Here is a 14,836-nt window from a genome sequence, read left to right on the forward strand (position 1 = left end):
AAGTCTGAGAATGAGCTTGCAGAGAAGAAGAAAGGATGGGGTTAATCAAATTGCACATACTTTTCTGCAACTTATTAAGAACCTTTAAATGGGACAGATATTCACCAACCCAAATATGACACCAGTAGTTCGATCGCAGATTTGTCGAGATAGAGAATGATATGAGAAAGGGTTTAGATTGATAGAACCAACTTCACAAGAAACAGAAAGAGCAATGGATCTAATAGTCAATTTATCCTCAAGATCAAATCCATTCATAAGAATCTCGAGAAAAAAGGGAAATGCCTACAAACAAAAGACACGAAAGGTACAAGGCTGTCCATTTGACTTGATTATTTGATGTAGTTAGGTGGACAAGAAAGCCATTCTTAACATGAGGAAAGGTGGGGGCTTTCACGTTATCTGTGAGGAAGATAATTATTAATAAGGGACCGTATCTTGCTTGTCATCGTCATCTCGTCTGCAGAGTAGAAATTAGAAGTAAAGTAAAACAAGTATAAGTATTTTTGTATTTGGAGGACGTGGTAAGAATGGTCTTTGAGAAAAAAAATAAATAAAGGAGCAAAGCAAAAAGAGCAAAAAAAGAAAAAGAAAGCAAAAAAAAAGCAAAGCAAAAAGAAAGAAAGCAAAAAGCAAAAAATAAAAAAGCAAAAAAAAGCAAAGCAAAAAGAGGAAAAAAGCAAAAAAGAAAAAAAAACAAAAAGAAAGCAAAAAGAAAGTAAAAAGCAAAAAATAAAAAAGCAAACAGCAGCAAAGCAAGAAAAAAAGCAAAGCAAAAAGGGGGAAAAAGCAAAAAAGCAAAAAGAAAGTAAAAAGCAAGCAGCAGCAAAGCAAGAAAAAAAAAATAAATAAAATAAAAGCAAGAAATGCGGGTGATAATACTTACTGAATGAAACCGTAACGGTCTGTAACATGGTAAACGGGAAACTGCGGGTCTTCCCAAGGTTCAATTTCTGCACCTTCATCTCTACCCTATATATATATATATAAAAACAAAAAAAAAAAACATTATTAAAAATTATACACTTGAACAACAATGCATTTGTAGACTGGGTTAAGTATTGAAAGCAAAAGAAAAAAAAATAATGAAATAAGAATTTGAGTAAAACCTAAAAAATCAAAATCATTAATAAAACATTTATAAACTAATCTCGAAACGAGAAATATCTTTAATCAACAAATGTTTTGATAAAGCTGATATTTTTCTGAATATCACAAAAAATTAATCTTATGGACAGCAAAACCAATAGCGCACAGCAAAGGAGTTTAATATTTCTGTGTCCATCATATTTTCAATATAGAACTAACCCAAATAAGATAAATTAATAAATACTAATAAATACCCAAAGTAATATTGTGCTACATAGTTCAATACAAGTTGTAAAATCACATTGTAAGAGGCAATCTTAAATTTACTAGTTCAGTCCAGCACCTCTTGGCAGACAATGTTGTTCTTCTATTTTGCCCTGTTTCTTTTGAATGTTCCCTTTTTTATGTAACATCTCGTTGACTTCTTTTTTTTTAGTGAAGAACCGCTGCACATCGAAATTATGAATTCCATTCTCACACCATTACAACAATCATCATATGTCAAAGATTTTCAAAAACTAGGCTACAAAGAGAGAGATCACTCATATTCTTGTCCAGGGTTACCAGACTAGCTAGATTTCATGAATTTGGTATTATTTTTTTTGAATAAGTTTGGTTTTCAAAAAACTTTTTTGTAAAGCATAATCTACGAACTAAAGGAACCAGCAGAATATTATTTAGATAAATACTTTGCACAGAAATAACTATGATTTAAAGTAATCTACATTTTGGACTATTGTTGAAATAAATAAATTATTTAGAAACTAAAAAAAAAACAAGTGAAACATGCAAAGAGAGCTTATAGCGCTTAAAAAAACTGCTTAGGTAGCAGAAAAAAAATAACAGCCTTTCAAAGTTGTTAATATCACTAAAAAAACGCCAACAACAAATCTTAAACTTTATATGAATAGTTAAAATGGTCTACACAATTCATGTTTCAGTGGTTTAGTGTACTTCTACACACACTATAGCTCTTTGGACTCAAGGCCAGCTTGAAAAAGACGGAAGTTCTCCGCCAACCAACTCCCCAGGTAGAGTATCGCCCTCCCCATATCACCATTGGCGAGACTAAGCCAAAGACCATTCACCAGTTTACCTACCTGAGGTGTACCATCACATCAGATGCCAAACTCGGCAGGGAAATAGACAACAGACTGGCCAAAGCAAACAGTGCTTTTGGCAGATTGTACAACAGAGTCTGGAAAAAGACATAAAAAATTGCACAAAAATCAGTGTACTCTCCACCCTCCTGTATGGCTCTGAGTCCTGGACAATTTACTGCCACCAATTATGACTCCTCAAACGTTTTCACACCATTCTCAATGTTCACTGGAGTGACTGTCATAAATGTTGAGGTCATCAAGCGGGCGGAAATCGCCAGTATCGAGACCATGCTGCTCAAGTCATAGCTACGCCGGGTCGGGCATGTCTCCAGAATGGACGATCATCGCCTGCCCAAGATAGCCCTATATGGCGAACTCTCTACTGGCTGTTGTGACAGAGGGGCACCAAAGAAAAGATATAAAGATTCTTTGAAGAAGTCCCCCCGGTGACTGCCACATTGACCGCCTCCAGTGGTCTGCTCTTGCTGCTGACCATGATAGCTGGCGACGTTCTGTCCACCAGACTGTCGCCTCCTTTGAGATCTCCGGCACAGAAAATCTGCGGGAGAAGCACTGCAGGAGGAAGATTCAGGAAGCCTCAGCAGCCACATCTGACATGACTTGACTGCACCTGCTGTGGCCAAACCTGCTTGTCCCGCATCAGGCTCATCAGCCACAAGCGTGCTTGCAGTCAACGTGGACAACCCCCTTCATACTGCCAAGAATATATATATATATATATATATATATATATATATATTACACTAATCTTTTAAACCGGGCAAAAGTTATAGCCTATTGATTTATAATGAGTATGTCAAATTGATGGTTAAATATGGTTGAATTTATAATATTTTAATTGGAATTCATTGAGATGAGTATTATTTATTAATTTATTTTATTGCAGATTATTATCCTCATCTTTTCTTAGTTGTTGTTTCACAACGTTTCGGCCAACTATTCCTTTGGCCTTCATCAGGTGGTAACCGCGACGGATAGGAACTCTGAATCTCCTGACAGCATTCATTGCAATTACTGCCTTCCGTAGTTGTTGTTGTCTCACCATGTTTTGGGCAAGTAAGCCTCTGGCCGACTTTGGGTAGGATTGAAACCACTATCTTCAGACAACTATGGAAGTCTGCAATAAATAAAATTAATGGTTGAATTTGTGCTCTATTTTCGACTAATGGTGGTGCCCGGCGTTGCCTGTGTGTTTGTAGGTGTAAAAAAAAAAAAAAAAAAAAAGTGATAGTAACCAGACACGTTTGAACTCGCAATGCAAAGGTGAAAAAAAAAAAGTGAAAGAAAACCTGACATCTTACCGCTACACCATGACGCGGCCAGAAGTGTAAAGCATTCAAATTTAGCGATGTCAACCATTATGCCATAGCAGATAGTGAAATGAAATCATGCACTTAAGTCTTGCTGTAAACCAGTTAAGCTTTCAGCTATCTGCCATAATTATTTCCCCATGATATTGGGGAAAAATCAGCCCCCCCCCCAAAAAAAAGGGAGAACTCTGGCAATGTCCAAATGAATAGCAATTGTCTGATATGAAGGGTTTCCTCCACATTGATCAAAGCTAATTGTCTTCAAGATGTCCCGGCCTGGAAGGCCAGGCAGGTGGCTTTGCTTCGATGAGTTTTGCTTTATTTATACGAGAAAGACAAACAAACACTGGAAACCAGGAACTGTTTTAAAAACTCGATCAAATAAAAGCTAGAGACGGTGTCCGTTCACAAATCGGAGATATTACGATCTAGGAAGCATAAGGAAAATTCTCTATAAATGTAAATTATGTGAGAAGGCAGACGAAAAAAGCCTTTCACGAACATACACAAACGCTTTCGCCCATATTGCATTTTATATAATAGACTAGCCTGGGTGCCCGGCGTTGCCTGGATGTTTGGGGGGCGGGGCGTTGAGAAAAAAAAAGTGGTAGTAGGCAGCAGGCTTGAATCCATACCGCGAAAGAGGGAAAAGAACGTGAAAAAGAAAAAAAAGTGATGTCTTTGCTGTTGAGTCCATCGCCAAACTGGAAGTGACGAATGTTTAAACTAAGGTCAGTCAATCGAAAAGAAAGGACGACTTTCAAAAATATCGGCGAAAAAAAGCGACCCCTCCCTGTAGAAAAGTGCCCAGTTGAGGGTGAAAGAATTAATGTTTTTGGCCAATTTTTCAATATTTGTCGTCCGAAGGGTCGACTTCAAAACGATACCAATTTCGTGAAAATCCGTCCCCTTTGTCGAAAGTTTTAGGAAGACATACATACATTTAAACATACAGGTGAGATTTATATTATAGATTAAATACTGATCCCTACCTGTGCATCGAATGAATACTATAATACTTAGTTTGCTGCACCTTTTCATAATGAAAGTCCATACAAAATTTCACTCTAATAGTTCATGAAAAAATGTAGAACTTAATTTCTAACTGTGCATTAAATGGATACCATAATACTTAGTTCATTGTACCTTATCAAAGGTCCATACAAATTTCCAGCCAGATCTGCCCAGTAGTTTCCAGAAAAAAAAAAAAATGGGCAGGACGGACAGACTAAGAGAACTTGTGTGTATGTATATATATATATATATATATATATACACTAGCGGGGGTACCCAGCATTGCCCGGATGTTTGGAGGTGTATGTGTGTGTAGGAGGGGGAGTAAAGAATAAGCGAAGTAATAACCCTGTTTAAACTTCTTAAAAAAACAATCGAAAAAACCAAAACAAAAAAAAACAGCAAACGAACGTAAAACTTCTTTAAAAATAATTGGAAAAACACCCCACCCCCCGCAAAGGGGAAAAAATAAACGTGTTTGGAAATACAAAATAAAACACAGCGAAAAGCGAAAAAAAAAAAATGGTATAAATAACCTTGCTTCAATATTAAGTTTAAAAATCGAAAAAAAAATATCTGATAACTCTGATTGAACCTGCAATCTTAAGATAATGACGCCGTCACTTTATCCATTGTGCTATGGACACGTGGGTGAATGTAGGTCGGTTTTTATAATATTTAAACGAATTCAAGGTACGTCTTTTGCACGTGTTGACGCATGCGTAGAAGCCATCTTATGAAGGAACGATTCTTTTTCCACCCCTCCTGGTAGAAAAGGGTCTGTTTGAGGGTGAAGGAATGAATGTTTTTGGCCAATTTTTCGATATTTGTCGTCGGAAGGTTCGAGCTTGAAAATGATACCGATCTGGCGAAAATCCATGGCCTCTGGCGAAAGTTTTTGCGAGACATACAAACACACACACATTTTCACTTTTATATATATAGATAAATATATAAGTCTCAGGAGGTCATCTTCCCGGACGGTACCTCTTTTCATTAGAGATTAACAATTTAGGCATTCTCACTTATAAGAGACTCTCACAAGCTATTTTTTCAACTCATCTCTAGTGATATTTTAAGCATTGGACTACCAAAAGAAAATGAGAAATATTTTAGAAAAATATCTTTGATCACTCTTCCATACAAAATCATCATCGGCGGTCACTCGTGTCCGAGTAAGACTGTCCTCCGTTGTGGCTTCTGTGGGTCCTCAGGTGAGCATAGAGCCCAATCCTAGACCCAATTTGTCTTGTGCAATTTGGGCAGATAAAGGTAGTGGTGGTGGGGTGGGGTTGGGTGTGTCTGGTTGATAATCTGTCCTTTCTGTGCTTGCGTTTATCCTCAGCAGCTTGATTTAGGTCACTACTATAAAGCGCAGCACCTTCGTGGACAGCGCTCCTCCATGCCAACCTGCTCCCAGCCACGTTCTCCCATGTCTCAAGGTCCATGTGAAACCGCTTTAGATTTACTTTGATGTTGTCCTTATACCTCATCTTTTGGCCACCCTGGGCACGCTTTCCCTCAACAAGCTGAGAGTAGAAAATCTGTTTTGAGAGGCGGAGATCCGGCATTCGGACAACATTACCAGTCCATCTGAGCTGGCGTTGAGCAACAGTAGCGGTGATAGTGGGAAGGTCAACCTTACTCAGGACGCTGGTGTTGGTGCGTCAGTTCTTCCAACTGATTCTGAGGATTTTTCGGAGGCATCTTTGGTGGTACGTCTCCAAGGTTTTTACGTGCCTCCTGTATGTGTTCCAGGTCTCCGATCCATAGAGAAGAGTGGGCAGCAAGACAGCTTTGTATACCATGATTTTGGTCTTTGCCAGAAGGTCACGGTTCTCAAATAATCTCTTCCTTAGCCTTGAGAAAGCTTCACTGCCACAGCTGAGACGGTGTTGTTGTATTTCATCATCTATGTTGGCTTTTGATGATAGGATGCTGCCTAGGTATGGGAAGTGGTCCACATTTTCCGGTCTAGCGTTGTCGATGGAGATCCATACAAAATATTGCTATGTCTACGACAAAGATATTAATAAGTTCATAATGGAAAAATAAAAAAAAAATGCTTGTTAAGATTCAGTCGACAGATCGATTTTTATAAATACGCCATTTTAAGCAAAAGCATTACATATTTAATTGTCGAAAATAGTAATATATCCAAAGATTACGAAAAATCATCAAGCAGAAAGTTATTTCTAGTTTAAAGTAATTTTATGGAAAACTGGGTAAAATCGCATTTTTTTCTTAGTAGGCAGTAGGAGGCTATATACAGGGGACATAACTCCAAAAAGAATATTTTAGATTACTTGTGTCGTAGCTGCAATATTTGTTTTCTATAATGATAGACTTTTTTTTTTTTACTAAAAACACAATAACAGTTGTTCTACCCAATGAATTTTTGTAGTTTTTGGATAAGTTACTAGTTTCGACATGACCATTATGTACGTAATATTGTTTTTGCTTAAAATGATGTAAAAAATCGATTTGTCGGCTATAGCTTAACAAGCACACAAAAAAAGACAAGACAGATAAAAAAGAAATAATATTGTGTAATTTAAACAGGCTTACTCATTTAATATTAATAGTTTCATTTTCCTGATAAGCGAGATAATTTCTATAATCTTTTATCACAGTGTTATATACTTAAGCTTGGTGTTAGTCCATGCCCCCCCCCACACACACACACACGAAAAAAAAAAAAAAAATAAAATAAAAATCTAAATGATGGACGTACCCATGGGAGAATGAAAATATTGTACACCAAAAATCATATAAATGGATCATGTAGTTATATTTTCTATATAAAAAAAACAACAACTAATTTTTAAGTGATTAAGAATTTGTAGATACCCCTGCCCATGTTAAGAATGGCTTTCTGAAATGTTGCAAAAGTTTGAATTATTTGGAATTATCTCCCTTGCCTTTCAAAATGGTATTGAAAAATCATCAGTCATCTTTCACTCACAGAATTTGATACCATTTTTAAAAATAAGACTACTTGATCAATTTACATGATTTTTGGTGTAGGATATTTTCTTTCTGTTAGAAATACATACACCATATAGATTTTTATCTTTTTTATGGAGGGTAAGGGAGTTATGGACTTGAATAAAGTTTTTTTTTTTTAGAAAAAGTAAACGTAGTGCTGTCCCTGATTACACATAGCACATCTTTGGAAAGTGCCAAGAACAGTCTTCCCAATCCCCATTAGGGATCTCCCCGCTTGTTTTCGGTGCCCCGGAAAACAGTAGGTGATCTAACTTTCTAGATTAGCTCAGGGAGGGACCTTACTAACAATGTAATAGGAAATTTTATTTTTTGTATATTTCTTCTAGATTTCCCACTCCCCAACACGAACTGTTTTTCTTCCAAATTCAAGAACTGTTTATTTTCCAATGAATTGAACTTTTTTCACACACACACACATTTTATTTAAAAAAAATAAAAATAAAAATAAAAAAAATGCACACACAGAGAAATTGTACATATATTCTTTTTTGCAAAAACGCTGGGGTTTTCATTAGTTAGTTTAGAGTCCACAGAGTGAATGAGGTATTGTGGTAAATGTTGCCAGTCAAGAGTAAAGTCGCCAAAGACTCCATTTTCACTCTAGTAAGAAAGACCCTGCGACACTCCCCCACCCAGATCTTAAAGGGCCTTGTGCCTAAATTTGTTTTGTAAATTTGAATTTTGCTTTTATTTTAATTTTACATTGAATTATTTTGATTGTATAAATTAAATATAAAGAACAGTGCTAACAATATATATATATATGTAGCTAAATCAGCAAATGAAAAAGAGATAAAAATGTGAATGTTATAAATGGGTCACCAGTTAGCAAGATCTAACTTAACAAGATCTGAGGTCCTTAGTGCCGTTCTGCGACTTTTAGTTTTGAAAGAGATAAAGTTTGAAATATGGAGACAGTCAGACAAACATATAACTTTTCATATATTAGATTTTTAAAGACTCAAGTTTGTTGCGAAGTTTAAAAGTCCTTGCATAAAGAGTAAGCAAAGCTTGGTTTCAAATTTTAGTTGTGGGTATGTGTGCATGAATTTACCTTTTGGGTAGCATTAGTTCACTGGAGATAGAGCAGCAGAAAGCTTTAAAGGATTTCAGGGTGATGCATTCCAGTCTTCTGGGATGGGCGTAAAAGAGTCAAGGCATGTCTTACAAGTATTCAACCTCCCAGAAGAATTTTGAATTTCTGTTTATCCAACCACCATTTTATAAGCTTGTTTAAATTCATACCAAATTGTTACTTTTGGAGTTGGAAAATATTTTGAGTTCACATGTTCCTGTGAAAACTTCTTGCTTTTGGCAGTAACAAAAAAAAAAAAAAAAAGCGAATCCCAATGAAGCAGCAAAAGAAAAAGGGTAGAAATTAAAGTAATTTGCCTTTTAGCATTTGACCCTTGTCAGAACTCACACTAGCTAACTTAATTGCTACTGATGCAGGATCCCTAATATCTAACAGGGTTATGTATAAAAGTTTCTCTGAATAAGTAAATGTTTCTTACCCGATCATATTTGGTGTATATTTCTTCTCTTTCCTTGGCCGCTCGTTGTAGCTCTTCATAATCACTGAGCTTATCTGCAAAACAAAAAAAATAGAAACAAAAATTTTAAATTATGAATCACCTAGCAAGTAAGGGTTGCGGATATGTATTGTGTTTATCATATTAGAGCTGGTGAGTCTCTATCTCATTTGAGGGTTTTTGATAAGGTTTGCAGTATATCTGTTATCTGGTTTGCCTCACCTTTACTTCTTTTCTGACCCTTTTCTTCCGGAGATTCTCACGGGTGGCTTTTAAGGAGACATCGACTAAAACTGCTTAATCTTTCTTTCTCATCAAATCTTTCTTTGAGTTCAAATACAAGATCCATTGCTCTTTCTGCTTTTTATAACATCAGTTCTCTCACTCTACACACTTTCTCTTACCTAAGGCTATTCTCTATCTTTACAAATCTGCTATCAGACCATGTACGAAGTACTGTTGTCATATTTGGGAGGGTTCTTGATAAAGTATAGAAACGTGTGTGTAATTTGATTGACTCCATCTTTCTTTTCTGCCACCTCTCTCTTGGTGCTACCAGATAAGGTTGTCTGAAGATATTGGCTTCCTAAGTTGGAAAGCACCTAACATTGACGCATTTTGTTTTTCTACATACTTTTGCAAAACTTAGTTATGTTCTGCAAAACCAAAAACAAAAGCGACAATCTCCCTTTTCCTTCTCCTCATTCCCTCTTTCCATCCCCCTCCCCCGCCTCCTGACTGGTTTCTTAACTAAAAATGTACCAAACATTAATACTGTAACCCTTTCCCCTCTCCCATTGCAAAACTCATTCATGTTCTGCAGAGCAGGGAACAAAAATTATAAAATCCACTATAAAACAACCAAACCAAACACTATAAACTAGCGATTGAAGATACAAAGAGCTTGAAGAATAAAAACCTTCTACAAAATAACTGGATGCAACATGAATACTATATTATAGATAAATTTGGAAAATAACTGGATTTGGCATTAAATAAGTCGAAAAGGGTTGATATGCTGTAAAACAGAACAATCAGCCAACCCAAGCCACCTCTCTCTCACAGACGTGATGTTGCTAGTCTCAGTCTTTTCTAGAAATACTATTATAGCATTTGTTCTTCAAAATTATCCGATTTATTTCCTGCTTCCTTTCTTCGAGCTCATTTAATTTGGTCCAATAGTCTCCATCAATTCACTGCTTTGATATCTTATTGTAATGCAGCCGATATGATGAAACTATAACCAACCACGATGAGGCGTAAAGCATATGATTAACACTTGCCAAACATTTTTGATAAATCACTTTCGACTTTTGTTGTAACATTTCATGATTGTTCAAGTTGAGAGGGAATAATATACATAACCAATCCTCATCTAAAAACTTCAGAAACAATAAAAAACTTTATTTTTACTAACAAACAATAACGTAAAAGAAATGTATTGATTTTACACTTAATTTAGTCATATTCTATTTTTCATAATGATAAGTTATGAAGAAAGAATTCTGATTGATGGACATAATTTGTAATTATCTAAACTCAGCTGTGAATGATCAATTTTCAGGAAGACGACTGCTGCTATGGAAACCATTATAACTATGAAATCATGAGGAGAAAAAATATGAATTAGTTGCATCACTTATTGTTGCATCATCAGCAGTGATGTACATGGGGAGGGGGTCCCACATCCAATTTGGAGAGGTGGGGGTAAAGGCCTAACCAATCATATTCAAACTTTTCCTTTCTCATATTTCTCAGTACTAGGACTCATACTTGAGTCTTTGAGGCATGCACTCAAGGATTTGGGTTCCGAACATTACCAAATTTTTACACACCACTGGTTACCAGGTAATTGTAAATTCATTTTTGCTTTCTATATAATATAATTCTACACGAACTAGAAGGTTATAATCATGATGACATTTCTGTTTCCATCAGATAATCAAAGTTAAGCAATGTTGAGTCTAGTCAGTACTAAAATGGGGAACCATTTGTGAATACCAGGTGCTGTATGTGATCCCTACTTATCTTGACATTGTTTCCAATCATCCTGGACTTCTACTTGCTACTGGAATCAAACAGTGCCAATTCAGGTGAGGAGTGGTTGTAGATAACGCATCCCTTGTTTCACAATTACATGTGCAGCCACCTTTGCAGGAGATATCCATTGTCTCTAATGACTGAACAGAGGCCATGAATTAGTTTTCATCATTGATTTAATAAGTTAGCATATCTGTTAGGTAGATTTTTTTTTTATATAAGGGAGTCATCACTTAACTTGAGGATAACGGTTAATGAATGTAAGGTGGTAGTGTAGTAATCGTTTATGATGTAGATTTGGTAGAATTTTGATTATTTAAGGGGATGGTTCAACAAGAACTTGTTCACATTAGACTTGAAGGCTACCATATTGTAATTGGCTAGGAAGCAAACCAGGAACTGCCCACCTGTGGAACAGTGTTCCGCAGGATGCAGTTCTAAGAAAAAAAGCTTTATTAATGGAATCTGCATTTAGATTTGACACAGAGTGGGGGTAAATTGTTGATAGTAGTTGTAGTCGAGTGTTTTTGCAAAAGTTTGGCAGGGGAGGGAGCAGAGATCGCATCATCCTGTCTTTAGAGATTCTGAAAGGATATCTGTATAAGGAGGAGTTTTGAAGCTATTGAGGTGGTCGAAAAGTTTGTTACCTTGGTGACGCTAGTAGAGCACAGGATGGAACAGATGCTAGCATAATTGCAAGAATTAGGAATGGATGGAGTAAGTTCAAGGAACTTTTGTCAACGCATTATCACTATCGAGCAATGGAAGAGTATATCAGACGTGTATGCACCAGATCCATGGGGGGGTTGAAGACATGTTTCATAGAGAGAAATGACATGAAAACGATATGTGTAATGCGAATCTTAAAGACAGGCTTAGATCTGATAACCTTAGAGGAAGATGAAAAATCTGGACAGTACAAGGATGTGTGCAGACCAGCAGACTTCAATACTATCATCATGTTGGAAGAATGGATGAGAGTTCTTGAGTTAGTAGATGTAGACCAGTTGAGACAGCAGAATCAGTTCACAGGGGAAGGCCAAGAAAAACATGGCAGGAATTGATAAGAATGGACTTGATAAAATAAAAACCTGGCCAGAGATAGATAAGTTTGGAAATTAATCCCTAAAAGTTGTCCAACGCATGCATGCATGTAAAATGGACGTTAACCTGAATATGATGACGAAAGCATTGCACAATTTAAAACTACACATTTTTTTTTTTTTTTTTACCTAGCATTGTTTAGGTACGACTACATGAAAAAATCCAAGATGGGCGAAAACAATATTGTTGCCCAGGTGTTTGGGGGGGGGGGTATGTAGGAGAGGGTGACCCTGTTTTAATATTATAAAAAAAAAAAACACGATGTTAAGAAAAGTTGGAAAAACCAAAAAAAAGCAAAACAGCGAATAAACGTAAAAAAAAAAAAAAAAAAAAAAAGGTGTAAAAGAGAAAAAAAAGTTTAGGTAGAAAGACAGGCTCGAACCCGAAACATAGAGCTAAAGCGGAAAAAAAATGCCAGACACATTACCCCTATGCCAAAGAGACATACACTTAATAACGGATAAAATTAAACCTTTAGAAACACTTGCAGGTGGTTGAAACTAACGTCAACGTTTTCTAGGTCAAACATGACGTCATTATCGTAGTAGCAGGAGCAGAGAAAATGAAAGATGATTTTTTTTTTCGGCACTCCTCCCTGTACAAAACTGATGATTTTAGGGTGAAGGAATTAATGTTTTGGGCCAATTTTTCGATATTTGTCAGGCGAAGGTTTGAGCTTTAAAATGATACCTATCTGGCGAAAATCCGTGGCCAGTGTCGAAATTTTTGCCAGACATACAAACACATACATACACGTATTTTCGCTTTTATATGTATATATATATATATATATATATATATATATATATATATATATATATATATATATATATATACTTGTTTATTGTTATATAAACATGCTCACATCCCGCTGCTACAAATAGCCACTTGTTTCAATCAAACAACAGATATCATCAGGCAGCGACTTGACTAAACAAGTATTATCAGCTCTTTTTATTGAGCACTATCTAACAACCTCGTTGAATTCATTAGTCCATTACTTTTGAATATAAAAAACCCCACATATATATATATATATATATATATATATATATATATATATATATATATATATATATATATATTAAAGTAAGGAAAGATTGATCCATAACTTTTTGAAAAGTATTAGGAAACAGACTTATAGTTGCTTCCATTTTCCAAACTAGTATTTCCAATTTATATATTAGAACATATTATGCTTATATATATATATATATATATATATATATATATATATATATATATATATATATATATATATTAGTGGCCTGGCAAGGCCAAAGGGGAGACAACAAAGCAGCAAAACTGAAGCTGGTCTGCAGGACACTATATATATATATATAAATTTAGGAAAATTTGGACATATTTTATTGGTTTGAAAATGTAGGTTCTCTTTTACCAATTGTCAAAATTTTAACTATAGAATAATAATATAATCTTCAAAAAGCCTGCAAATTTTTATGTAGTTTTGTCCCATAGAACCAAAAATATGAGCATTACAATAATCATTTTGGTGACAAGTATAGATATATCCAGATATTATTATATAATAATTTCCAAGGAAAAAAATCTTCAAGATTGAAGATGCTATTAACTGTATTATCGTTTAAAAATCAACAAAAAAAATCCACATAAGTTTGAAAGCGCTAAAAATAACACGTAAAGTGATCTAGGACTTCATGCCACATTTCTTTTGCAATTTTATAAGTTCCAAATCTTGGCAACTATTGATCAGAATTTAACAAATGGAGGCTCCTTGGAAAGACAATGACCTGAATTGTGTAGTGGGCTATGTGACATTTGCCCTTAAGGTCGCACATTAAGGGGATCATCTATCAACCAGCAACTATTTTTGGCACTTTTTACAGCCATAAAATTATTCAAAGATAGCCATTTGTTTTCATAGTTTTGCATAGGAATTACAAAATACCTGATATTTCCCCCAAACCTCTGACCTTGATGGAGGGGAGACTAAAACTTGCTACTATGGTTTCAAATGATCTGAAATAACAGCAAGGGGAGACTTGATTCCAAATATTTCTTATGTTATATTTCCCCTCTTTGGTTTTTATACATTATAGATTATTTGATACTGGAGATAATCATAATTGTACCCTGTTTCCAAAAGAGGGAAGATATAACATATGAGAAATATTTGTAATCAAGTCTCCTCTTGCTGTTATTTCAGATCATTTGAAACCATAGCAGCAAGTTTTAGTCTCCTCTCCATTAAGGCCAGAGGTTTTGGGGAAATATATACATGCATGGCTCGAATCCTAGAAAAAGTCAAACTATGCTGACAAGAGGTAGGACCTCAAAACCAACGATTTGACCTTGGAGAACTCTACTAAACTCTTCCGCCAATTTTGGGTCTAAACACTTAAAATTTTAGATATAGGTTCCTTAGACATGGATCTAACTTAATAACTTGATTTGAGCCCCAAAAAATAAATTTTAATGGGTCAAAGTTAAAAAAATCGACTGTTTTTTTTTTTTTTTTTTTTTTTTTTGCTCAACATACACCTCCAAACACCCGGGCAACGCCGGGCTGAAATGCTAGTAGATAAATAATATATTTTTTTACATGGAAAAAACAAAAAAAAAAAACAAAAAA

At 35.4% G+C, this 14,836-nt stretch overlaps 1 protein-coding gene across 3 annotated transcripts in view; it reads right to left on the reverse strand.

Moving 5' to 3' along the window:
- The window catches only part of LOC145287785 (uncharacterized), a 475,330-nt gene that overhangs the window by 59,042 nt on the left and 401,452 nt on the right, over positions 1–14,836 (reverse strand). For all 3 annotated transcript variants that reach the window (XM_080135611.1, XM_080135612.1, XM_080135610.1), the window contains 2 exons: positions 9,061–9,134; positions 887–972 (listed from right to left, as the gene is read on the reverse strand). In XM_080135611.1, the coding sequence (XP_079991737.1) occupies positions 887–972; positions 9,061–9,134 (160 nt within the window). The remainder of the gene's footprint in view (positions 1–886; positions 973–9,060; positions 9,135–14,836) is intronic.

Source organism: Euprymna scolopes, chromosome 11 (assembly GCF_053919585.1).
Source record: "Euprymna scolopes isolate OS-2025 chromosome 11, ASM5391958v1, whole genome shotgun sequence".
NCBI lineage: Eukaryota > Metazoa > Mollusca > Cephalopoda > Sepiida > Sepiolidae > Euprymna > Euprymna scolopes.